Source organism: Salarias fasciatus, chromosome 16, assembly GCF_902148845.1.
Source record: "Salarias fasciatus chromosome 16, fSalaFa1.1, whole genome shotgun sequence".
Lineage (NCBI taxonomy): Eukaryota > Metazoa > Chordata > Actinopteri > Blenniiformes > Blenniidae > Salarias > Salarias fasciatus.
This window is the reverse complement of record NC_043760.1, coordinates 30,741,227-30,765,450: the sequence shown is the minus strand read 5'-3', so window position 1 is coordinate 30,765,450 and position 24,224 is coordinate 30,741,227. Positions and strand designations below refer to the sequence as shown.

Below are 24,224 nucleotides of genomic sequence, written 5' to 3'. Positions count from 1 at the left end.
CTTCTCCTGCGGTGGCGAAAGGGTGTTTTTCTGTTAAGTGTCTTTACTTTCAAGTAAGGCCGGAGCGCTGGCCTCATTCCATCTCCCACCTTCATAAGAGTTTATGTGATAAAAATTGGCAATTATCAGAACATCTGATCACAGTAAAATACCTCCTCACACTTGCCAGTTCTTGCAGTGAATGGGAAAGGCATTATTTGTTTGGAGGGGTGAGGTATAGGGGAAGAGGCCGGGAAGAGGAGGCGGTGGCGGCGGCGGCGGCGGCGGCGGAATGAGAATTGGGACAGAGCCTTAATCTCCGGGCTCGGCTCTCCTCTTTCCACTCTCGGCTTATTAATAGCTACAGCTGCACAGCTTTTCCCCTCCGCAGTCACACAACTCTCTCTTCCGCTCGCGCTCTCCCTTTCCTTTGTAACCCCCGTCATCTCGCTCTCTCTCACCCGCTCTCTCTCTCCTCTCTCTCCTTCCCCAGCTGGATCACAGACAATCACGTAGCCTGGAGATTTGGGATGTAAGTAGACCCTTTCAGCGCCGCCATCAAAGCTTCCCCCACTGGGGGAGGAGGAGGGGGGGGGAGCGGGGGGGGAGGGGGGGGAGCGGGGGCTGTCTCGGCAGGGAAATGTGAAGGGTTGCATGTCAGGGGAGCCTACGGGGTTTTTTTCCCTCTTGGTGTAAGGCCAATAAGCGTGTGTGTGTGTGTGTGTGTGTGTGTGTGTGTGTGTGTCTGTGCGTGCACGTGCGGATGTGGATGTGCCTGTGTCTGCCGCTGCCTTGTCAGATTTAGGGGAGTTGCTACACTGTGTATTTAAGTGTTTAGGACGGCTATGAAGGATTATGCCTGTCTACTGCTTTCTGCAACTGGCCCTAAGTCTGCGAGGGCTCTGCCAATCCCCTGGTGCAGACACTTAAACACACACACACACACACACACATGCATGCACGCCGCAGCACTCCGCTATGAGCCAAGGTAATCGTGTTGCTGCTCGCAGCATCAGCAGGGAATCAATCTTTTTAAACAAATAAGCACACACAGACACACACACACACACACACGCACACACGTACAGAGAACAACACATAGCTATCAGCTGTGCTAAACGAGCCTGTGTCTCTTTTATCAGTGCTCCTCTGCTCCCCGGCTTTCTAGTTTTCCACGCTGTCGTGGCCCCGGGGGGACGAGCAGCTCAGAGGATCAGGGAATCTTCATTAGCTCTAATTACATCAAACCAGACGAGAGATTAGAGGCCACGGCGGCACCCGTCAAGGAGGAAGAAGGAAAAAAAACACATACGCTCAAATCCGCGCGGCCCGGCCTCGGCTGGGAGCAGGCCAGAGGTCGGAGTATTAAAGGTGAGAAGTGAAGAGGGCGGGAGGGGAGCCATACGGGGTGCGGTTAGGAAGACAGGGAATTACTCAGTGGGAGAGGGGAAAGAGGGGCGGCGTGGCGGGATGGGAAGGAGAGTCGGAGAAATGGATTGTCCTCGTCACTGCCTACGCCCTGCAGTGTGTCTTCATCAGAGTTCAGCGAAGCGCGCAGACAGGACAGAGGAGGCAGGGGAGGTGGAGGAGGGGGGGGGGGCGGCTGTGAGCGGGCGCGACGGAGGAAGCCGAATGAAAAGCAGAGGACGGCGCTGTGTGATGGAGGTGCAGAGTTTCAGGGGTTGAGTCAGCAATTGAAAGCACTCGAGCTTAGCTGAGTCACCGCTCTTGGAGGTCCCCATTGGTGTGTACAATGGCCGCCAGTCAGACTGCTCTGAAAAACAACCGTGAAAGAGACATTGGGAAATGAAAGCTTGTAATTACTCCATTTTAGCCACAGTGCTCTCAGGAAAGCTGTGTTATCACGGAGCACCTCTTTCCGTCGGACTCAAAGTTTCAGCGTTTGGTGGGTTTTTTTTTTTTGTTTTTTGTTTTTTTTACATTGGCACCATATCCACTCTGCACATTCGTTTTCCCTGAGTCATAGTGCCATTTCCGATTGTTCTCAACATGCGGGCGACTGCCTTGAGAGGAAACGCTGCGTCTAGCGCCTTGCTTCTAAGTGCTCAAACTGTTTTGTGCAGCTGCTGCTCAGAAAAGTCATGCGCATGATTGGTTTTTAAGACAAACAAGCACTGCGGATGAAATGAGACGTTTCACCCCGGAGGAGACGCACGCTCGCACTGTACCTGCCTATCCAGATCGTTATGATCCAACCGGATATATAGGAACTATCATAACAGAGACACAAACAGAGACTCCTGTCAGCACATGGGCCAAACACGGAATGTTGCTGCTTTTTTTTTTATTTCGGTTGTATTGCCCAAAACATTGGAAACTGCCTGTCTGCCGGGAAGTTACCTCACTGATAACATACGTGACTGTCTGACTAAAGAAATGCCCTCGTTGCACTGATGCATTTCTCAAAGGTTGACACTTTCAACACTGTGCAGCCGTCTGACATTGAAAAAAAAACAACAAAACTGTGTGTTGACACAGACCGTTTCATAGTTCTCGGAAATTCACCCAACTTTTTTAAAGTCCTGACTGACCTTGTCGTTTCACTACGAGGCCACATTTCTGGCTAGAGCTGACTTACACAACTAAAGTATGCATAAACAGTAAAACTGCGTCTTAGCAGTGAGATGCTTTGCACCATTGCCATCAGAAAGCCAGTTTATTTCCCATTAAAATGTTGCCACATTTGTCTCACAAACATGCATTTGTGGGATGAGTGTGTGAGTTGTCGGGTCTTTCCTGTCACAGTCTGATGAAACCAAACATACTGGAAATTTAAACATTCGTTCGTTTGGCAGCAGGAGCGAGTTCGACGTGAAAGAATTGTACAAAGCTGGTTAAATGTACGTTGAATTCCCAGAATGTCTTGTTTCTTCACACTTCAATCTTCCTGCCCACCATAAGGCAGCAAATAGAAGGTGTTTGGGATTGATAGAGTGAATTTAACGTCTTCAATGGAAGCAAACCCACTGACTCAGCTCTGCTGCGCATCCCACAAATTCCTGGCAAATAAGGCACCGTTTAATCAGGCTTTCCAGGGTACACGACCAAATGTGACAACAAAGGATTAATTCACCAAACAAAAATCTCTTTATGTGCATTTTATTAGATGTACTCCCATAAAATTTGCTAAACATTTTATGACCCCATCAGGTTCATTAAAACGTGTACCGTCCCATCAACCTCAGCTTCACCTTGCATTTAGTTATAAATGGCAGAAATATACACGAAAACAGTCTGAACTACTCAGGAAAATGCTCGGGGATTATGAAGGCTGTGCATTCAAAAGTTTACTTTATTTGAGCTTTAGATTGGTGCATGGTGACATAACCTTCACCCTACACTCTGTCCTCTCTCCGTCTCCGTCTCCACCTCTCCGTCTCCTCCTCAGACCGTCTTTCCCTGTCGAAGTGGTTGAACTGGTAGATCGTGATCTTTCTCTTAAGATCTTAAGGGTGAGGGTTGACAGTTTGCCGTGGAGCAGCCAGCCGGCGTGCACGAGTCCCCACCGTGCTCTCATCTCCCATCATGCACTTCAATTAAAACTTCTTTCATCCAGACCCCATTCTTCACTTCAGAGCGGCACTGGAGGGAAGGCCAGGCGAAGGCAGAGTGATTGAATCTGCACACGTCCGTGGTGATATTTCTTTCTGCCACTCTCAGGGTATCCACTGTTGTCCTCTCAAAGAGTCTCTGGCTGTCTGTATTTCTGTCCGTCCTTCCCAGGTCGATCTATTGGGCGCAGCCTCCGTCTGCTGTTCCTTTCATTCCCCCGTGACCTTATCCCTCTCCCTGTCTTTTAATCACCCAGAGCTTTTTTTTTTTTAAATTTTATTTTATTATTATTTCCGCTCCTTCTGGTCCTGAGCCACAATCCGCCGTCGTCCACCTTTGCATCTTCCGCCTCTATTCATCTTCTGACTTTTATCATCCGCTGCCCACTCTGAATCTTCTCTGCCTTTCACTGCTTCGGCTCCATTCTCGGTCCCTCTCTCCTTCCCTCCGTCTCCCTCCTGCTCTCTCTCTCGCTCTCTCTCTCTCTCGCTCTCTCTCTGGGTAGTGCTCAGCTGTAGAGCACAGCGGACTCTAATGGCAGATCATTATCATGCTAATTAGAGCACTTTGTAGCTGCCGCCCGTCATTCTCTCCTCCTCACAGCCCCCCACTATCGTTAAAAAGGCCACCCCCTCCTTTCCCCTCTCCGCCCGCCGCCCCCCCATCCCCCCCCCCCCTCCACCCCCCCCAGCTCGTCTTTCCATCATTAACGGGACGTGCGCTGGCGTAATTGGACGCTGTTTATTCCAGAGAGCGGGTTATTAAATCACACCGAGGTGACGCTCGCACAGGTCTCCCCTGAAACGCTTTCATCATTGTCCCATGCCATTATTGAACCCGCGCGGACGCACACACACGCACGCACGCACGCACGCACACACGCACGCACGCACATGTTCAAAGCGAGAGACTCTCCTTTGTGTTGCACTTCCCCACAAGAAGTGAAAGCACACCATGTATAAAGCGCTGCAGCCTTTCCATTCCCCTCGTTTCCCGCAGTGAAACAAACGCCCACCATCTCAGATTCCCCTGCCAATAAAAAGTTTAATTTGATGACGCTCGCTGAGTTTCTATCAGTCCTAAGGCCTGGAGGACAGGGATGGTGCAAGCTTAAATTAGGCCAAAGACCTCCTGAGTTACTTCTCAAAGATGCGTTTGTAGCCCAGATGCCAAAGAGTTTTCAGCCCCAGTGTCGGACGCTGATTCCCCGCAAGATTCACTTGGAAGGTCATAATTTTAATGGGTCAGAGACAGATCCAGCCTCTGTTTGATTCAAATACCAGTTGGAGGGTTTTCTCGGGCTCAAGGGTGGAGTTGCTCAGTTCGGTGTCTCCACCACTCGGCCGTCCGGACTCATTTTTCGGGTGCTGGAGTGGCGCGAGGCGTGGCTGTGCGAGCCGAGAGTTGGGCCGGAAAGAGGCGCGCTGGCCAGAAACCTGTCTATCAAAGCGAGACAAAGACCTGTTTCATGATTACAGGGAGAGGTTGAAACTCCTCGGAGCTTACATCACCTCCCTGGAGGTTACATAACACGAGGCTGCCACTCCGACAGAGCCGTCACCCTCTTTTCGCTCCACTCATCTTGCTCCGTTTCATCCGCTCAGAAATACCTGACATATTACTCTCCCACGCCTCCCCTTGATTGGCACCGCTTCATCCCGTAGGAACGCCGAGCATTTCCGACGCTGCGACTTTGCCGGCATTATCCTTTGTTCTCCCTCCACTGCACAGCTCATTGAAACTGCGCGGTAGGTGCGGAAAGGTCCAGAGGTGCTTAGTCAGTGCTTTTCCACCTACTGTTTTTGTGTATATTGTGAGTCCAGTATGCATCACCTCTTTCAGAAAAACGCTCTCCCGTCTCGGCATACAAAACGCTCTCAGTTTGATAAATTGCATGCACAGTTCTTGCATATCATCACCACCAAGTGTTGCTGTAACTGACTTGTTAGCAGAGAATTGTTTATTTGCAGTTATTCCGCTGGTGTGCAGCATTATCATCGCACACGTTGCTGTGGCTGCCTGATTAATACGAGTCAAGTAATTGCTCACCATTACCTCTGTTTTGGCCTCCACCAGCTATTGGGAGAAATATCTGGCTCTGTGGTTCCTAAATGCTTCTATATGGTAACTAGCATTGATGCAAATGGGCAATTTGGTGCTGTGCAAGTAGTGTACAATGCCTTTTGAGATCTTCAGCGCAGAACAGCTGCCTGCTGCACCTGAAAGAGAAGGTGTGAAGCAATGAGCCTAAAAAAATGAACAGAAACTCTCTGTGAAGCTGAATGAGCACTGCACACAGGTGATTATTCGTTGTAGGTTGATGCAGCTTCTCCTTTTCATTTTAGCATATTTACATTGATTTGCAGAAAAAAAAAAAGTAATTTACCTTATTATAAAAATGACATTTCAAGATAATTTAAATACTTGGTAACAATGTTTCTAAGCTCAACAGTACCTGTTAATGATCTCTTCATCACAGCTGCACCAAATCACATTCAGCACCAAAACCGTCCTGCAGAGAGTCTTATTAAAAGCGTCTCCACGGTCTAATGTCTAATCCGTTCGAGCAGCGCTAATATCAATATATTGGACACCCAGCCTGCTGGTTTCTCCTCCTCTCGGATGCAGTTCCCTGTGACATTGTTCTTAGGCATTAGAAATGTGAGATTCTGTGTTTAGCTTTGATATTCTCCCTCGATTTTCTGTGCACAAAAAAACAGCAGAACTGAAATGACCAAGCTCTTTTTTTTTTTTTTACTTTTTAAAACGAAGACACTTGACGTGTGTTTTTTCCCTTTCAGATGGTACGTGCCTCTTTTCACACTCATCTTCCTGATGATCTTCTGCTACGCCAGGATCATCTGCGTGGCCAATCAGAGAGTGAGTGCACGACGTGCAGCCGACACGTAGCCTGCGAGGAATGCAGCTAAGTCCTAAAAACTGTGAACTGTGGTGAACTTTCAGAGACGACTGCATATCTGCATGCTCTCACAAATTCAACAACGTTAACAGGAACAACCAGCTTATTTTAATTAAAATATCTTATAGACGCCCCTCTGATGAGCAGCGGCTATTTAAGGGATAAATCTTTGCTTTCAAGCCTTGAACCGTCGCCTATCACTCGATACTGAGTTGTTGTCACCCGGCTGCTGGAATTTGTTGACATTTCCTCAGCAACATCCTGAACAGGTTGTAAACAGGCCAACTCTGACTGTTTGAGCTGCTTTATTCGGAGGTAAATCTAAACCGAGAATTCGGCTTGTAAACAACAATACTGGTTTATAACGCAGACAGTTCAGGCGATACTTTGCTGTTTGTCTTTGTCGTCTTTGTTCAAATACACTTAGAAAAAGAGCGTGTTGGTTTAAGAACTGTGCGAGTGCCGAACTCTTTTGAAATAATTACAGCTGGGCTCAGATTAACGCTGTGGGTACTTTTGCCAAAAGCAATACTGGTCAAAACTGTTAAATTTACAGACAGGTTGGAATATTTACATATATATATATATATAATATGTGAAAACAGTGCTTATGCTTCTAATTGACTTATTTTTAAAAATCTAATGTGGAATGTACCAAAATCAGAAATGGTCATCTCCGCCTTACAGGTAGGCTGTACACCGTCACACACCTGTTCCAGCCTCTGAAAAATGAGGGTTTTTTTTCTCTTCTTTCACAGTTTCATTTGGCATAATCAGCTGATTAGCTCGTGTGCTTTCAATGCTGACTTGCAGCGTTTTGGCGTTGCTCGTCATTGTCAAAGAGCTGCAGCAGCCCAGAGGCAGCGAGTGTTTGACAAAGTTCACATAGCTGCCATTCCCCTGATCTGACGACACGGCAGACAGAACAATGCCGGCAGACTCGTGTCGCAACAAAGCGCACGGAGGTTTTGGGTGTGATTCTTCGAATACAGAGGCAGAATAAGAGACAGTCCCGCGAAAACCTCATCGGACCTGCAGTGTCGCGTCATCCTGAATGTTGGGATTTTTTTATTTGTTTTGTTTTCTGGAGTGAGGAGGATTTGTACTGATAGCCAGGCTGCAGAGAGATGACAACAGAGACAGACAGCAGGTAGCTGAGGGGCAGCAGCAGGAAAAGAGGCTATGCAGCTCTTCATCATGACAGTGATGAAGAGAATGAATGAATGTAGCTGGTTTTCAACCTGCATCTCATAACTCATTCAGCTCACAGTCTTCAGCGATCTTCCCCTCTTCCCCTCCGTCTCTGAATCTTTTCTCCACCTTCGTTATTTTCTGCTTTTTCCCTTCTTTCCTTTTAGCATTTATCCTTCTGTCTCTGTTCGTTTTCCTGGTCCCCCTTCTTTTTTTCCCCTCCTGTTCCGTGTGTCTCTCCCCCTTCTCTTCGCCGTTTTGCTTTCTCTATCATATTTATGAAGAGCTCAAGCCTTATCTCTTTTCAGCTGCAGGCTGTCTCACTTGAAAGAGTTTCAAAAGCTTTGAAAGCGGGGTAGGTGGCGACGCAACGGAGAAAGGATAAAGAAGAGGGGCTGACTGAGAGAGGTGGGATGTTAGCTGGACGAAGAAGTTTTTCCACTTTGTTGGAGACAGATAGGCGAGAGCGGGGTGAAATGACTCTGTAAATCATGGATTTACCAAGTCGCATGCATTATTTATAGAAGCCTGGACACATTTCGAGCCGCTGCGTGAGATCAGACTAACTAGGATGAAGCTAATGAGTCATTTCGGGCCACACCGAGAGTTCTGGGAGTGCTGTGGTATTTGCTGCGCGGATGCGTTGTGTGCACGCCCGCCTCTCTCCACCCGGGCCTCACGCCTCGACACTTACCGCGCAAGCTGCCGGCCTCTCTCTGGGAATGAAGTGAGCGCCGGTGTGCACACCGGAGACCTGGCCGAAGCCTAATGATATTGCCACTTATCTTTGGTTGTTTGTTGATTTTGATGGATAGTGTTTTCAGTTCAGCCGCTGTGGAAGAAGTTCAGTCTAATCGCCAACAGCTACTCGGTGTGTGTGTGTGTGTGTGTGTGTGCGCGCGCCCCCCCCCGCCTGCACTAACACACCATGGTCACACAAAGATTTACAGTGACAATCACGTCAGCGCAGAGAAACCATGGCAACATTGAGTTAATAAATAGCAGAACAGAAGAGCTGTTAGCGCATATTGTTCATGCCGCCTTTTGTGCGTCTGAAGCTCACTCAGGGCCTCCAGAGATTCGCCTCTGATGTCTTGGGTTACATAAACCTCCTGGTTTGCCACGGCCCTCCCCCCCCCCATGACTATCCCACCATTGCAAATCCCAGCCTTTTGCCTGGATGTGTGTGTGTGTGTGCGTGCGTGCGCGCGCATCTGTGTTTCTGCGCGTGTCTGTTGACATTTTCCACTGGTTCCCTGGAGAGGGGACGCAGAGGAAGACTGAAAACTATTTCCCACGTTCTTTGCCGAGATCTGAGATCCGCTGTGTTTGCTCCATTTTTTTTTTCCATCACATTTTTTGTTTTTTTTTTTTTTTTTTCCAAAGAATTCTCCTCATCCTCTCCACAATCTCGCCTTGTTTTCTTCTTCCGCTGTCATATTGTGTGCACTGGAGCTGATCCGTTTCCGTGAGATGCTGCAAGCTGTTTAAGTGCTCGCCTCTGCCTCTGAGCTTAGCACTCCGGTGTGAAGTGGCCAATTTTGCGGCGGTGGGTGAGAAGGTGGAGAGATTTGGCATTGGTGTGATCGTTCAATGTTATTTTTGTTCCAACTTGTGACTGTCGAGTCTGACCTCTAAACACAGTGCCACACTTTATAAGTTGAAAAAAAAAAAAAAATCAAAACAAAGGTGATTGAAATGATGAAACCACCACAAACCTTTTCCCAGTAATTGCACTGACCTTTTTTTTTTTTTTTTTTTTTTTGAACAGATGCAGTCATGGTTGGGAACCTTCAACCCAGAGAGGGAGAGGCGTAAGGTAATGGTCTGACCATCACATTTTCAGCTCTCACACACACACACGCACGCACGCACACACACGCAGCGCGTGAGGATTAGAGCGTCTGCAGGATTAGCGCCGGCCGTCATGCTGGGTAGGTGTCAAACACAGCGGGGAGCAATTTGACCTCTTGACTCTGTTCCCGTCTGCGTGCGCTGGCATGTATATAGAAATGTGCGCACGCAGGGAGGAACGTGTTTAAACCCTGAACCCTAATGAATTAGTGACGATCAGATGGACATGAAAGGAGCGGCGTTCAAACTGCAGCGTCGGGAGGAAGGGGAAAGCAGATGAAATTGGAAGAGAACGTCAGCCGAGCCGGTCCTCATGGGAGTTACTCCACAGTTTGGTTGAGTGCGGTGCGATTTCCTGACATTTGACCTTTACTCCTCGTGTGTCACTATGGATATTGACTTTACTGACCGCTATTTAAAATTTCAACGCAGTTCCATCGGATTCAGGTGCAGCGAGACACAACTAGTCAAGCAAGCAGCAGAGGAAGAAATGTCTCTTTTGACTCTGTCTGGAATGAAGTTTGAGCCCATGTCGAAAGCAGAACTTGTACCACTTTTCAGAGCACATAGTTTTCTTTACTGTAAATGCAACTAAAGAACCTTAAAGCAATACTTTTACGGCTATGCTTATTTCAACTGACGCCAAGCGCCTGTGCTTTAGTGCATGTGAGGAATGTGAGTGGCTGACTTCCTCCTCTGGATAAAGGAGGCCTGAATGGAACAGCTTTACCTGAAGTGGTCCTAACGTCATAAAACACACACAGGGAAGTAAAAGTTGTGTTGCCACCATTCACTTTCACTTAAACTGACAGAGATGGCTGTTTAAGACCAGATTGTGAAAACTGAACCTTGTCACTCTGTAGCTTGAATCTGCCTGAACCCCAGTGTCTCCCACAGAGCCTGGATCGCCACTGAAACAATCTGAGAGTTTCAGGCAGCAGTCCCTTGCTGACTCCGTTTATTTCTCGCTCCCTCCTCCTCCTCTCGTCCCCCTCCCCCTCCGCTGGGCCGTGGCGTCTGTGCCAGGCAGCAGGAGGTGTGAGAGGGCAGGTTAGGGTTAAGGTTATGTAGATGCTGCCCCTAAGTGGCAGTGATAATTACTGCACACTGAACTGGCGTAACCCTCGCTCGGTGTCATGTGTGTGCGCGTGAACGCGTGGCTGCAGCGCTCACACTCTTCATGTGGGCTAATTGCTATGTGTAGCACAGAGTGTAAATAAGTCAGCAGTGGTTTTTATCACACTCTCTCTTTCCTCGTATTTCTCTGTCCCCATCGCTCTCCTCATTTCCATCTGTTTTCCGCTCTGCCTTTCACTTTGCGCTTGCTCTCTTTTCTCCCTGTCTTTCCCTTCGCTTTCTTTCTCACCCCCTCCCTCCGTCTCTCTCACTCTTGTACTCATACCCAGCATGAATAAGCAGCCAGGTTCATGGACATGAATATTTATGAGAGTTTATGCACGCGCTGCGATGCTTTAAAACAACAACAACAGCCTCCCAGATTGTGCTTGCCAAGCCGCGAGCTCCGGTTCATGTGTGTGTGTGCTCGCGCGCGTGTGTGTGTGTGTGTAGCAGCAGGTGTAAACCAGAGAAAGCGAATCCTGCTGGGTGTCTGAAGACCGCTGGCTTCGCTGATTTCCATCCACTTCGCCACATCTCTCTCCTTCCATGCTCTGTTACCGTGTCACACGCACACGTGCACGCTCATCATGTTTTCTTGGTCATGCATGTAGTTTTTGCAGTTTGCTTGTCTTTCCCTGATTCGGCCTGGCACTATCCACACCCCCCCCCCCCCCCCCCCAACGCCTCTGTTTTTCTGGCTGAAAGTGATGATATGCAAACTTAGCGCTGGCTCCTGCGTGGCCTCGCCGCGCTTGTGACCCGCCTGCAATGTGACTTGAATGATTTATCTGTGGTCGTGAGCCCCGCCATGTCTTGAAGCGGTGTGCCAAACGGAGGAACACTCGCACAAAAGCAGCTCAGTTCCATCGGGCAGCAGCGAAGCTTCCGGAGCACATGACGAGCCGCTGGTTCGTCATCGTCTCAGGTCACTGCTTCACTCGACCACAGAGGCTTCCTCTTGATCAACAACGTCATGTGTGTGCTTGAATGTTGGTACACACACACGAGTTGGGAGCGTTGTAAAGCCTTGTACCTTCACTGTGTCGCCTCCATATTTGTGTATCTTCATTTATCCATCAAACTGGGATTTGCTGCCGTCACCAACAGAAGAAGTAACTTGGAGGAAAAGACGCTTATACAACTCTCCATTGTTTCGTCTGCCCCGGATGAAAGATGGGCAATCGTAGCTCCAAGTGCTTGGTCTTATATCACGGACAGCTGTTCTGACAGTTGTGTGACCACAGACGGCCTGAGATAATGTTCTGATGGTGTCAGAGATTTCATGGCCGCCGTCTCGCTGCGCAGCACAGTGTGAGCGCCGCTGCGAACGGCAGCGACTCGCAGCAAACAGGAAAGCAGCGGAAAATGACTCAGTTATCAAAGTGACGCCAGTGATGCCCTTAAAGATTTATTTATTTATTATTTAGTAGATTCCCGAGGAATCAAAATCCTGCACTAGAACAGCTGCAACACTCCTGATTGCAAAGACGGGCTCCTAATCGGGCTTTTTTTTATGAGCTAACGATGACTTAATCCTTAGATTCAGGCTTTTAAACAACATTTTCATGCAAAAACAGGAAACTTTTTGCGTCTTGGGGGACAACTGTGCCCAGAGTCACTGAAACACAACTTCCTGAATACGCTCTGACTCTGTCTCCTTGTGGACGGGGGAAAATGCAACTTTTCTGAAAGACATGCGCGCGAGGGAATAGCTTTTCGACACATGCGCCATCTCCTGAGTGGAGTGACTGGGACTTGGTGGTTTCAGAGATTAGAGCTACCCTAATAGCAGTTCAGCTTCATGATGGGTCCAAGAAAGAAATGGAGACATACGAGCTCATAATGAGCTTCAACCTCACGCCCTAAAGTACGTTGCGGCGGTTGTCGGCTGGTTCAGTGGAGAGCGACGTCGTGCCGTCAAACTTTCTGCCGTACCCAAGTTTATGAAATCCACTTCACACAGCGTAGTAGCTCATAAACTTATAAGACTGCTAAAATTGCACAGTCTGTAGGAGCCTTACATCGCGAGGACAGCTGGGTTTGTGTCTCGTAGGTTCTAAATCAGGACAGAAAAGTGCGTACAGTACAGCTCCTGCTGGCGGGATCCACCCTACAGCTGCAAGACGACCAGCAGGAGCGCTCAGCAGTGTCTCCGTTCATCTAAATAATGCATCCGGGCTTAAAAAGTTTATAAAAAGTAATTGAGAAGTCAAAACATTTGTAATTGTTTTCATTATTCTTTGTGAAATCATATCATTTTAGCTGCCAAAACAATCTCACCACAAGCTTACTTCTGTGATTCTATTACACAATCCTCCCTGACAAGTTGTTAACTTAGTTGTCACTCAGTTTTTTTTGCTTTTTTTTTTTTCACAGCACTTTGAGGACTTCCCCTCCTTGGCAGCAGCATAGTTAAGATTAAAAAATTTGGAAACAAATGGAGCTAAATTCTATCAGCGCACTTTTAAATAAGTCCCAAAACGTCACATCGTTGACGAAGACCCTGCGATGGATATTTGTGTTAATTCTGCTGCTGAGAAAGCTGAGTGCAATTTACTGTGTGGAGAAAAAAACAAAATGGCCTTAGAAAATGTAATGTGATTTTTGATCATGTTTAGTCTCTGAATTCTACTCCCCAAAATCCTTGAAAAGTCCTCGAATTTGTGGCTGAAGTGCCTTTAGTAAAAAGCGGTGGCGTTATTTTTAGAGTAAGCCTTTTGCGAGACGAGCGTGAGCGGGTGAGTGCTGTGGTGGCGGAGGGGACGGCTTGCTCCCGATAACTGTCTGTAATCTAGCGTGTGTCATTAACGTTGGGACCGCTGCGCCCACTCCACATAATTACGGTTTCATTCCCCTCTGCTTCCCGAGCAGCGTTGGGGCCTGTGACACCGGAGGACTGTGATTAAAAACACGAGGCACTTTACCCGCTCCCTTCCTCCTCCTCCTCCTCCTCCTCCTCCTCCTCCTCTTCCCTCCTCTTCCATTCTACATCCTTTCCTCTGTGCACTGAAATTCCTCAAATGCCTCTCTCTACACCTCACCTAAATTTGATCTGAGATAACTTGGCTCCGTGCGGTCTTTTAATGCCTTTTTCTGGAAACCGTTTGCAACAAAAATACACACACACATACACACACTCCGCCGCGGCCGGGCTCACAGAGCCGCAAATCTCTTTTCCACAGAGCATCCTTCGGGCTTCTGGCTTGCCCTTTTCCGCTTTTCCGATGAGACATTCCTCCCGGTGCACACACAGCGACATACACGCGCACACACACACACACACACGCGCGCGCCTGACGAAGGCAGATCCCGACACGGCCGTGATGTCCGGGCCGGCCGTCATAATGGACACTAATAGGGCTGAGCTTAATGTCTGCCTCTGGGTGACACTGCTCTGGACAGCCATGTGGAAAGGCGACTGGTCCCTGTTCAGCTGATCACACACACACACACACACACGCACAGCCTCCATTCGTTACACAGTGAAAACCTTGGCTCTACCTACTCTAGCATGCGCGCACACACACACACGCGTGCGAAAGATAAAAGCAGCGGATTTTCGTTTGAATTGTTTAAAATGCCTGCGTTAGAGCTTGCACGCCTCAGGGTCTTTCTGGTGAGTAATTAATTTCCAGCATGTGGGGGTAGAGACCAGAGCTTGTGGGCCTGCCTCCTGGCTCCAACTGTCTGCGTGCGCGTGTGGTGTGTGTGTGTGAATCTGTGTGAATGTGTGTGAGAGAGAAAAAAGGGCCAGGCTTTGCGCTGGCTCGGCTACCACGTCCTCGCCTGGAGGGGGAGGAGGAGGAGGAGAGAGGAGGAGGGGAGGGGGACAGCGCAGCGCAGAAAATCGATCCAGGGGCCGCGCTGCTCAGCCTCCTCCGGACGCAGGAGTTCTCCTCTCCCGGGAATTAGATAACGGCTTGTAAAAGCTCTCCACCACCAGGCGCTACCCCTCCTCGACTTTTAGCTGCTCCGGCGCCTCTCCGCCCCCCCCCCCCCCGCCTGTCCACCGCATATTGAATTCATCCCCTCCACATTCCAGCAAAGTATTAGCTCCTGCTTTAATTGGAATCCCCGTTTCTTCTCATAACTGTGTGGATATTGCGTATTATCAGCAGGTTAATATTTTATTAGGTTTTAATTGGCCTTTGTTGTTTCCCTCAGTTGCTCTGATCTCCCCGTTAAGACGCCGACTGCGTGTGCATGCGTGCGCTATAAAGACGAGACGTGAGTGTTAATGCGAGCGTGCGGTTCCCCCACACGGGTCAGCTGTGGCTTCTCCTTCCTTCCAGGTGTCCTTGGCGGAGGAGATCAAGCCGCTGAAGTGGTATCCCTCCGTTTACCTGCTGGTTTCCCTTTTCCCCCTCATCAACAGGTAACGCACACGCCGACACACACACACACACACACACACACACACAACACACACACACACACACACACACACACACACACCCACCACCACGGCCCATAAACTCTCTATCCTGTCATTTTTATTTGCATATTAGCTTCACTCCGCTGTCTCGTCACTTATTGCCGACACACACACACACACACACACACACACACACACACACACACACACCGCCGTGCCTTTCAAGTCCTCCGCTGCTCTGTCTTATCTGAACTCTGAGAAATCTACGCGCTCTCTGTGGCAGGAAGAAGACTGGAGGAGGTTGTGTGTGTGTGTGTGTGTGTGTGTGTGTGTGTGTGTGTGTGTGTGTGTGTGTCTGAGAGATGGAGGTATAGAGCATTTTATTGGCTTTTATAAAACCAGAGCTCATCGGGGGGCTGGCGGGAGGAGGCGGGTGGTCCAGTAAATGATAACCCCGGCGCTGTTATTACTCCTTCACTCCCTTCTCCCCCCCCCCCCCCTTTCCTTTTTTCATTTGCTGCCCCCCCCCACCTCCACCACCTCCCCCCCACCCCCCACATGGAGCCGGTGTGATTGACAGGTCAGGGTTACTAAGTGATTAGCTGCAGCGGCTCTGCTTGTCGCCACGGCGATGTAGGCGGAGACACAGGTCAATTACAGGGTCAACGTCTTTCAAAGGCTCCGCTCAAACTGCTGCCCATCCCCCCACTCACCTTCCTCTTGTGCCGCCCTCCTCTTACCCCCCCCCCTTCGTCCTCCCCTCACCATTCACCTCTCCACCGTGCCCCCCCCCCAACGTGCACCGGCTGTCGGCTGATGAAGATGACAAACTGCATCCTGTGCTAACCCCTCACCCCCCCTCACCCCCCCTCACCCCACCCCATCCTTGTCATCCCTTCCTCTCGCCCTCTTTTTGCGCTCAAAAAGTCTTTGTTATAGCCCGCTTATTTTCACTCTTCCTCACTCGGGCTCTCCGTCTTTCGGCTTCTGTGTTTTTATGTCACCCCCCCCCCCCACACACACCCCTCCTTCCTCCTCCACTTTTCCTCTCCGTAGCCACACAAAGCCCTCTCTCTCCCTCGCTCTCTCTCTCTCGCTCCCTCTCTTGAGCAAATACGCTTTCGCTCAGCTCCGCTCTGCCTTTCTCCAGAGAGCGAACGAGGAGAAAACGGGAATGAATTGCTCTCTCGACGTCGTCCTCCACCCCTCCCTCCTCCATCCTCCTCCTCCCCCCCTCCCGTTCAGCAGCGCTGGCTGTATATATCTCGGCTCCTATTAATTTGTTAGCCTCCCCTCCCTTTCCCCTTCCCCTCCTCGCCTGCCTCCCTCCCTCCCCGGCTCATATCCTCCTCCGCCTCCTCCTCCCCTCTTTCTCCATCTCTCCCTCCTTCCTTCCCTCCCTCCCCGCCGCTGAGTGCTGGAGTGTGTAAAGTGTTTGTCACGGTGCCGTGCCGATGTCGCTGTGCTCTGCTTCCGCACGGCAGACAGCCTCAGTGTGTGTGTGTGTGTGTGTGTGTGTGTGTGTGTGTGTGTGTGTGTGTGTGTGTGTGTGTGTGTGTGTGGTGTGTGTGTGTGTGTGTGCGTGCGCGCGCGCGTGCGCGTGTGTGTGCGTGTGTATGCGTCCGTGTGTGTGTGTGTGTGCATGCGTAAGCGTCCGTGTGCGTGTGTGTGCATGCGTAAGCGTACATGCGTGTGCACTTGTTTGTCCGCTTCTGCTGGAGTGTGTGTGTGTGTGTGTGCGCTTTTTCCACGTCTGTGCATGAGCCCTCCTGTGTGTGGGTGTGCGTGTGCGTGTGCGCACGCATTTATATTTGTGTGTGCATGCCTGCCATGTGTGTGTCTGAGTGGGGGATTATTTCTATCTGAGCTCCAAAGCCTCCTAAACAGGGCTTAGAGAGACGGCCCAGGGCAGCAGCTAAAGCCGTCGGGTAGAGCTCTCTCTTTCTCGCTCCCTCGCTCGCTCGCTCGCCCGCTCGCCCCGCGCCGTCTGCTGCGCTCTCTCTCTCTGTGCCATTTCTCCCTGCCCTGATCCATTGCGTTAATACACAGACACTCCCACACACAAACACACTGTTGTTCCGGCCCTCATCTGCTGCCGAGCACACACACACACACATACACGCACACACACAAACATGCACGCAGTCACACGCCACACCAATTTTAATCTGTTCCAAATGCACACTGGTAAATGTGTTAATTCGACACCAGCTGTTGCGAATTGAAATGGGAAAGCTCTCCTACTTTTCCTCGCCCGCGCTCGCACACACCGCAGGACAAGTCATTATATATCATTTTGCCGTACACATCTCTTTCGCTCTTCCTTTTCTCACACACACACACACACACACACACACACACACCACACACACACACACACTCTCATTCACTTGCCCTCATTTGGCCACACAAAAGTAGCACCAGACACTCACACCTTCGCACTTATCCCTCCTCCTTCTCCTCCCCTTTCTCGTTCTCCCTCTTTCTCTCGCTCCATCCCACTTCAGTCTCTCTCGCAGCTCTTTGTGTGAGAGTGTGTGTGTGTGGTGTGTGTGTGTGGTGTGTGGTGTGCGCGGTGTGTAAGCACTGCCTGGGCACGACGAGAGTTTTCACAGTCTGCTTCTCACATCGCCTCCCCTGTGTGCTTTATGGTGTGGTGGTGTTGTTTACAAGGCTTGTCTAGATTCCTACTGTGCGCGCTTGTATGCTTGTTTGCATAAATAAGCCCTCTCTTCGGAACCTAGCTGCTGATTTCTGTGGCGCGTCGCGGCTTGATGTGCAAGTGCTCCCTCCTGGACAGCCTCCCCGTCTTTTACGAGGACTTTGTGCGCTCCTCAAACACACCGCTTTCCCGTTTTAACGCCGAGCGGGGAGAAATTGGCCTCTCTATTCAGTGTTGTTGTGGTTTCTTTTTTTCCCCTCCCGCTCTTTTCCCGTCAGGCTTTGTCTCGAAGCCCGAACTCCCGTCTGTAAAGCTGTTGCCTTTGAGCAATCAGGGTTGCGTACCTCGAGGAGGGGTGCTTCAGCGGGGATAGATTGGCCCTGCCGGCGGGGCTTGAACCGGGGATGTGTCTGTAACCTTGAGCTCACCCTGTCGCTCCAGGAGGCAGGCCGGCTCCTCCCGGTTATTCCTGGCTTCCCTGGATGCTGCGTGTTGGTTCGGTGCCGTGCACGGGCCTATATACGTGCTTGCAGGGGATTTTTGTACGGGCTCCCTACAGCGCCTAAGCCCCCCTTTCTCTGGAGGAGATCTGATTTCCCTGCTCCAGGCGAGCAGCGAGAACAAGACGGCGCGTGCACGCCGCCGCGTGCGCCTCGCCGTGCGCCTCCCGCTCTGTGTGCGCGCGAACACGCGCAGCCCGGGCCAGGCAGACCTTCCCCATCTCCGTTCTGCGCTTTGAAAAACGAGGGAGGAAATCTCAGAGCAGCAGTTATTATCATCCCTCAAAGAGAACGGGGAGGAGGCGGCGGCAGCGGCGGCGGCGGCGGAGGAGGAGGAGGAGGAGGAGGAGGGACGGGGGGATGGATGGAGGGAGGAAGGAAGAAAGAGAGAGCCAAACGGGAGGGATGAAGGAGGGGTGGGGGGGATACATTAACTCTTATCTCACTGTATTCGGCATTCTGCATCCCAGGATGCGCTTTTTCTCTCCCTCTGCCTTTCGCGCTCCCCTCTTTCCTTTCTACACTTCTTTCCTTCCGTTCCTTGCCTCCATGCCTCTCGAAATATCTCACACTTGGCGTGTGCGCACATGTGTTTGGGCCTCCGTGTGTGTGTGTGTGTGTGTGTGTGTAGGCTGGTGTGTGTGGTTTCTTCTGGATAAGCTACGATCTTTGCTGGAGCATTTTGTTTAGTTGGAAGAAGTGAGCCGATGCCGAAAGGATATATTCAAGGTTCCGACGCTCATCTTTATTTGTGCGCAGGCCTTCTTTATTTAACTCTCTCTTCCCTTTCAGTTTACTATATGAAGGGTAGCAGCGCCAACCCGGTGGGTTCAGATAAAAAAGTTTTGAACTTGATGGTGGATATTTGGCGCTTTTTGCCAGGTAAAAGTGAGGTAAAAGTCTTTTGTCCTCTTTTCTCTCTCTCTCTCTCTCTCTCTCTCTCTCTCTCTCTCTCTCTCTCTCTCTCACTCACTCCGCTCTCTCTCTCCTCTCTCTTTTTTTATTGCACGGCTTTTGCAAGAGTGCATCAGAGCCTCAAAGAGGGTTTTGCACCAAAGTCAGAATCAGCGCTTTTTCATTGCAACTTAAACGCTGCGAGTTCGCTCATTAAGAAAGCACACGGAGCGACGACCAGATTACAGCTTCAGTGTTTTTTTTTTTTTTTTTTCCCAATTTGCTGGCAGACGTCTTGAACCCTTGTAGCTGGGAGGCGTCTCTGAGGTCGAAGGTCGCGCCCTTTGATAGCACGGCCACATGTGACTGTGCGACAGGTCGTGTCCACTTCTGTTCATTTTAGAGCCTCATTAATTCAAGTTGTAAACAAGGAGGATGCATTTTGCCGAGGCCTGCAGTTACTTTTGATAAGTGTTCAGGGTTAATTATTAATGTTGGGTCTCCAGTCTCATTGGTTGACGTCATTCTAGAACTTTCTACATGATTCTCTTGCATTTGAGGTTCATTCTGATTTTCCTCTCAGCTTTCCTCCAGTTGGAACATTTTCTTCATTCACGACAGTTTTAGTGACTTCTCTTCACTTTTACCTTTTTCTTGACGTTTCCTCTCCGATCACTCCTGCTGGTTCTTAATGTTTAGCTTAGATTATTGATATCTCATCTTTATTCAGAAGTTTTGTGGCTTCTTACTTCTTTTTCACTTTTATTAAAAGTTAAATTTTTGTATTCTTTGATGGCGGCGTTTTAACTTAACGTTTCGATTTTTTGAGTAATTCCTGAACTTCATCCAGGAGATCCTGACTTTTTACCGTTCCAGCATTTCTTGTAAAGTCACAAATTCTCATGTTACTTATCAATAGTTCACTCATCTGTTGATATTTCATCTGCAGCTCCGACAGTTTTTTGTTACTTCTTGAGATTTGAACCTAATTCATGACTTTGAATTTTTCTTGACCGGATTTCTTGTTCCTCATCAAACTTCCCATGTTACTGTTTGACATTTTGACATTTCCTCTATAACCTCAGTTTTTGGCAATCTCAGCTTTGAATGTGATTTTATGTGTTAATTGAAGTAATTCGATAAAGCTGTAGAGTTACATGTATAGATGTTTGTAATGTTACCTCCTGTGAGTTCAAATTTGTTCGTGACTTTCAACAGGATTTTTCTGTTTCTTCTTGACGCTCCGGCTCCTTTTGTGACATTTATTCTTTAAGATATCTAACATTATTTATTTAATATTTTGTATTTCAGCAGTACCCATATTTCAGCCATACCCCTTTTTTTATCAGTATTTTATTCCTGTACTATTGTTTTATATGTTGTTTTCTGATTTTCTCCCAGTTCTTTGCAGCTGGTCGTTGTTGTGAACAGTGTGTCTTCTTTACCGTTCCTTTAGTGTTTGTTTTTATTTCATGGTTTTTATGACTTTTTGTGTTGATTCTCAACATTTTGTCCTTTTTCTTATTATTCTTTGAGGCATTTAGTCTTCAATTGTGTTTTTTAAAGTTTGTCAGCATTCTGTCTTCATTGGTAAAATGTAACCTTTTTTTTCAGACTTTTCTACATTTTGTCTTTAGTTTGGACATTTGCTCATCATTTTACATTTATTCTTCATCAGTCCATAAGTCTCTGCTTTAATTGGGACCTTTCATTTTTATCCTCAACTCTTTATTTCTGTGTTGTCATTCTGCTCTCTCCATCTTTATTTTCACGAGTTTCGAGTTAAAGTGCGATCTTCGTATTTATTTTCCACCCTTCCGCTGCGTTGGTGGCGTTTCTCCTCTCTGCATTCGGCCCTCGTGCTTTGTGGCGTTACTCTGAGTTACGGGCGACCGAGAGCCGCGCAGCCATTCGTCTCTCATTGAGCAGCGGTGACGCTTCGCTATTCATCCCATTTAGCCAGACAGAGAGCTGGCCTACAGGGCTGTGTTAAGTGCGCGCGCGCACACACCACACACCACACACACCACACCACACACACACACACACACACACAGAGGGCCGACGCCACAGCCCTCACTGGACACACACAGATACGAGCAGCGACGCCGGTGGCGTTCAGCGCTCTCGCCCAGGAACAGCTATGTACTCCAGATTACGTGGATGTGTTTGCATGCACGTCTAAGACACACACACGCGCGCGCGCACAGAACTTCCATGTATGGGCATTCTCATTTGCTCAAGGTAATTAAACTATACACTGACCCTCAGGTCCCTATATACACACACATAAGCCATTCACTCATATAGATCCCGCTGCAGACGTGCTCGCTGCATGCAGGCCCGTATAGACGTCCGTATACATGCATTCATGTTCATGCTTATGGTAGACTGGCGGAAACGCCAGAGGAGATACTGGATAACCTCCACGCACACACTTTCTTCCACGCACACGTCAGTTGGTGCACGCAAACACAAACGCGTGGACGCGCGCGCACGCACGCACGCACGCACCCACACACACGCCCGCCCGCCTCCCCCCCCGCCGCTCTTTCAGGCACGTCTTTAAATATTCATCACTCTGGCTGCTCTGAGAGTGCCGTAAACGCTGCCTCACACTCCAGGGAATCGCTAAAGCCTACTCTATCATCTGCTCTCCTTCCCCCCTCCGCTCCCTATCGCTCGCTCGCTCGCTCGCACACACACACACACACACACGCACGCACGCACGCGCACAAACTTCCAGCCACAGACTCACGTGCACAAACACTGGAAGGCACAGCCAGCGGCGTCGCCGGACACACACACACGCAGGTACACAGATCCGGCGCCGGGGAGACACATGCGCGGCGATGTGCGGCGAACAGATTTCTTTGCGGCGCGCTCGCTTCGCTCGCTCGCTCGCTCGCTCGCGCGTGTTTACCGGCTCCCGGCACAGCGGGCTGAGCGGTGTTGTGTTCCAGGAAACAGGATGTCTCTTTGTTTGGGTTTCATTCTGTTGGTGAGCGTTAGCCGCCTCAGTCCCCGGGGTCTTTGTGTGCCTCTTTGTCTGCCGCCGTGCGCATCCCATGCAGGTGTGCGTGTGCTTGTTTATATGTATCAGCCTAGTTCCAGGAATATTCAGGGAAATTATCAAGCGGCTCGTGCGTTCACGCACTACGTGTCCCCGGACGTATGTGAAGCGGCAGTCGTCCCCCTCGGCGCTTCTCCACACGCTGACCTCTCCATCAGAGGAGATTTGTTTCCAGTTTTCAGCGTGCAACTTTTCCGTGCAGACGCACTCATGCACCCTGAAGACCATGTTTTATTTAGGTGATGCTGCGCCCCGGGGACTGGAGATTCGCATGTATGTATTTATAGGCTGCGCCGTCTTCCCGCTGATAGCTCCCGAGCGTCCGGAGCCTCGTCCACGCCGGAGCGTCTCATCACGTCCGTCCCGTTCAGGGGAAAACCTGTCTCGGTGCTTTGTTGCTCGGCACCAGTAAATCGGAAAACACTTCAGTTCACAAGTTCCCAAAGACTCGGTGATGAGTCCAAAAGGAGCCCTCTCTGCTCATTTTCAGGGTTATTTCTGCTCCGTTTTTAGGGAATCCGCTGAGGTAGCTGTTACTGATTCACAATCTGAAAAAGTCCTTGTTCGTCTCAGACCGACCTCCACTATAAAAACCCCTTTCCTCTCCTGAAAGTATGTTTTTCAAGCAACACTCAAGTGCATCGCGTGCTTGTAATTTGACACCAGCTTCTCATTGATCACTCTCATATCTGGAGCTGGCGTTCACATCGACGATTTCCTCATGACTTGAGTTAATTGTTTGTCTTCTAAGAATTCAATAAATAATGCATTTGGCCTAATTGTTGCACTCTTTGACCTCATTAAAAATGAACACCCAACACCGTTACTTCATTTGCAACAGGAAATAACGGAGTTCCCTCTAAAGGTGACGGCGAGCCTTTATGTTTGCTTAGAGCTTCAGCTACAAGAAAAAGCAATTTAAATCCACTGACTTAAACTTGGGATCATTTATATACATTTAATTTGTTGCATAGCAAATTCAACGTGAAATATTCCACCGCTGCAGTGATTGTGTTTCCATTTAGAATTCAGTCTTTGAAATCAAGGTCAACGCTGGCAGTATGTTCTGGACTTTTTTGATTTTCTGTCAGCATCAGTAAGCATCAGGATCTTGTTGGCCACTGTGAAACATGTGATTTGTCTGGAGGAAGGGAAAAAAAAAAGAGAGAGAGAGAGAGAGAGAGAAGTCAGTCAGTCATCGAGTGGAAGGAAGTGCAATCGAGTTCAGGATGGCTTCTCTGTCTGGCCATCTTCCACTCCTGGGAAGGAGTTCTCGTCCAAGCTGTTAAAGTGCGGCTCACCCACAACTCTGAGGATGTGTGGCACGACAATTAGAGCCAGACAAAAAGGTGAACTTGGAGATGGGGGGGTTGGGGGGGGGTGGAAAGAGGCATAAACTGGCAGAGGGGATATTGGAGGAGATAGGGAGAGGCAACGGCTGAGGGATTTTTGAGAGAGAGAGCGAGAGAGAGAGAGGTTCAAAGAGTGACTGACAGCATGATAGATGGAAGGTCTGAATAAGTGAGCGCGGCTGGGAGACGCCGTGCGAGTGCTAATGATTGACTGCATGCATGCTACAGGTGGGAGCAGACCCGCACTTAAAGCCGCGTACGTCTGCGTGCGAGCGTGCACGTGCGTGCCTTTATTGTTGTTGACCGTTTGCTCCCGATAATGTATACACAGTATCGTCCCCGTTGTGAGACTCGCTCGACTCACGCCGCACACACACACACACACACACACCCTGACACACAAACACAGACAGGCGCACACACACAGACACACGCGCAGGCAGGAGCTCAGCCAGGCATCGCCCGCAGCCACGCTCTCCTTCCCACCGCTGCCTCCCTCATTCATCTTTCATTAGCCTGGCTCACACAGGAGAAGCAGCCTACCACCCCCCGTCTCCGCCCGCCTCCCCCCGTCGCTCCGTCTTCCCCTTCTCTCCTCTCTCTCTCTCTCTCTCTCTCTCTCTCTCTCTCTCTCTCTCTCTCTCTCTCTCTCTCTCTCTCTCTCTCTCTCTCTCTCTCTCTCTCTCTCTAACCTCCCTGCCTTTTTCCCTTCCCGTCTTATCTTCGTTCCTC

General features: G+C 49.6%; 1 protein-coding gene across 1 annotated transcript in view; it reads left to right on the top strand.

Moving 5' to 3' along the window:
* The window catches only part of LOC115402729 (cyclic AMP receptor-like protein A), a 48,806-nt gene that overhangs the window by 5,957 nt on the left and 18,625 nt on the right, over positions 1-24,224 (top strand). The window contains exons 5-8 of the mRNA XM_030111253.1: positions 473-511; positions 6,354-6,432; positions 9,435-9,482; positions 14,929-15,011. Coding sequence (XP_029967113.1) covers positions 473-511; positions 6,354-6,432; positions 9,435-9,482; positions 14,929-15,011 — 249 coding nt within the window. The remainder of the gene's footprint in view (positions 1-472; positions 512-6,353; positions 6,433-9,434; positions 9,483-14,928; positions 15,012-24,224) is intronic.